Genomic DNA, 1,838 nt, shown 5'->3' with positions numbered 1-1,838 from the left:
TTATTAGAAAGTGCTAACTACATTTATTTTTCATATGACCAAGATTGACATTTCATAATTGGGAGTGTAGTTTGAGTTGGAAGGCAATAGGAAGACAGTGATGGTAAATGTTTATGGGTATGATTTGAATTAAGCAGCAATCTATATTCTTTACAAAGTTGCTTTTGGCCACATGCAGACCACAAAAGGCTCTTCCTCCACTTGATTTCTCAATAAGCCTGCTTTGTAATACTAGCTTTATTGGAATTAAATGTCCTGAGCACCCAGTGATTTTATAAGCACCTTAAGGGCAAGGATCATGCATAATATTTCATGATACATAGGATTATTTTCTAATTTCTTTTAATGTCTAAAAACGGGGATAAGAGCTAATCTTCTCACAGGAATGATCAGAGCTTGAATGTGAGCATTGTAATTCTGCTGATACTGAATATTCTCTGGAAGGGCCCTGTGGAAGCAGATAAGGAGGAAGAGAATTCCCGGGAGCCATGTCAGCCTCCAATATCACCTCAACACATCCAGCTGCCTTCTTGTTGATGGGGATTCTAGGCCTGGAGCACCTGCACATCTGGATCTCCATCCCCTTCTGCTCAGCATATACACTGGCCCTGCTTGGAAACTGCACCCTTCTTCTCATCATTCAGGCTGATGCAGCCCTCCATGAGCCCATGTACCTCTTTCTGGCCATGTTGGCAGCCATCGACCTGGTCCTTTCCTCCTCAACACTCCCCAAAATGCTTGCCATATTCTGGTTCAGGGATTGGGAGATCAACTTATTTGCCTGTCTGGCCCAGATGTTCTTTCTACACTCCTTCTCCATCATGGAGTCAGCAGTGCTGCTGGCCATGGCCTTTGACTACTATGTGGCTATCTGCAAGCCACTACACTATACCACCGTCCTGACTGGGTCCCTCATCACCAAGATTGGCATGGCTGCTGTGGCCTGGGCTGTGACACTAATGACTCCACTCCCCTTCCTGCTGAGACACTTCTACTACTTCCAAGGCCCAGTGATTGCCCACTGTTACTGTGAACACATGGCTGTGGTGAGGCTGGTGTGTGGGGACACCAGCTTCAACAATATCTATGGCATTGCTGTGGCCATGTTTATTGGAGTGTTAGAGCTATTCTTTATCATCCTATCTTATATATTTATCCTTCAGGCAGTTCTACAACTCTCCTCTCAGGAGGTCTGCTATAAAGCATTTGGGACATGTGTCTCTCACATAGGTGCCATCCTAGCCTTCTACACACCTGTGGTCATCGCTTCAGTCATGCACCGTGTGGCCTGCCGTGCTGCCTCACACGTCCACATTCTCCTCGCCAATTTCTATCTGCTCTTCCCACCCGTGGTCAATCCCATCATCTATAGTGTTAAGACCAAGCAGATCTGTGACAGTCTTGGGAGTATTCCTGAGAAAGGATGTGTGAATAGAGAGTGAGGGATAAGTGGAAAAAGAATGGGGCACAGTGAATGCTGTAGTGGGCCAGGGCTGTGATGAGAGTAGAAGGCTGCTAGACTCCATGTTTAGTTCTTTTCTTGTATTATGAAAAGAATAAATGATGTCCTGAAGCTCAGTGCCAACAGTCTGTTTAGAATTTGTGGATCTTTGCCCTCTGGTAGCCTCTGGATTGAACCTGGTGACTGTGCTGTCTCCTCACAGAACCCTGACTCCTGTCAGTAAACTTGACAGTCTTGACCCTCTGGCCTCATGGTGACTTTGCTGAAGGACACAAAGATGCTTCCAAGTTCATTTGCTTAAGAGAAGGCTGTGAAAAATCTGAATTTCTATCTCTGACTCATTGGAAATTTGGTGAATTATCCACTCAGATTCCTG

The 1,838-nt window shown here is 45.3% G+C and overlaps 1 protein-coding gene across 1 annotated transcript; it reads left to right on the top strand.

Moving 5' to 3' along the window:
• Positions 1-443: 443 nt before the first annotated feature.
• On the top strand, positions 444-1,510 carry LOC105468667 (olfactory receptor 52K2-like). Its single transcript, XM_011718860.3, has one exon. It carries the CDS (start codon positions 489-491, stop codon positions 1,440-1,442), a length of 954 nt encoding a protein of 317 aa, XP_011717162.3. The 5' UTR covers positions 444-488; the 3' UTR covers positions 1,443-1,510.
• The last annotated feature ends 328 nt before the right edge of the window (positions 1,511-1,838 follow it).

This window comes from Macaca nemestrina, chromosome 12 (genome assembly GCF_043159975.1).
Source record: "Macaca nemestrina isolate mMacNem1 chromosome 12, mMacNem.hap1, whole genome shotgun sequence".
In the NCBI taxonomy this organism is placed as follows: Eukaryota; Metazoa; Chordata; class Mammalia; order Primates; family Cercopithecidae; genus Macaca; species Macaca nemestrina.
The sequence above is the reverse complement of the archived record's forward strand: the minus strand, read 5'-3'. Positions and strand labels throughout refer to the sequence as shown.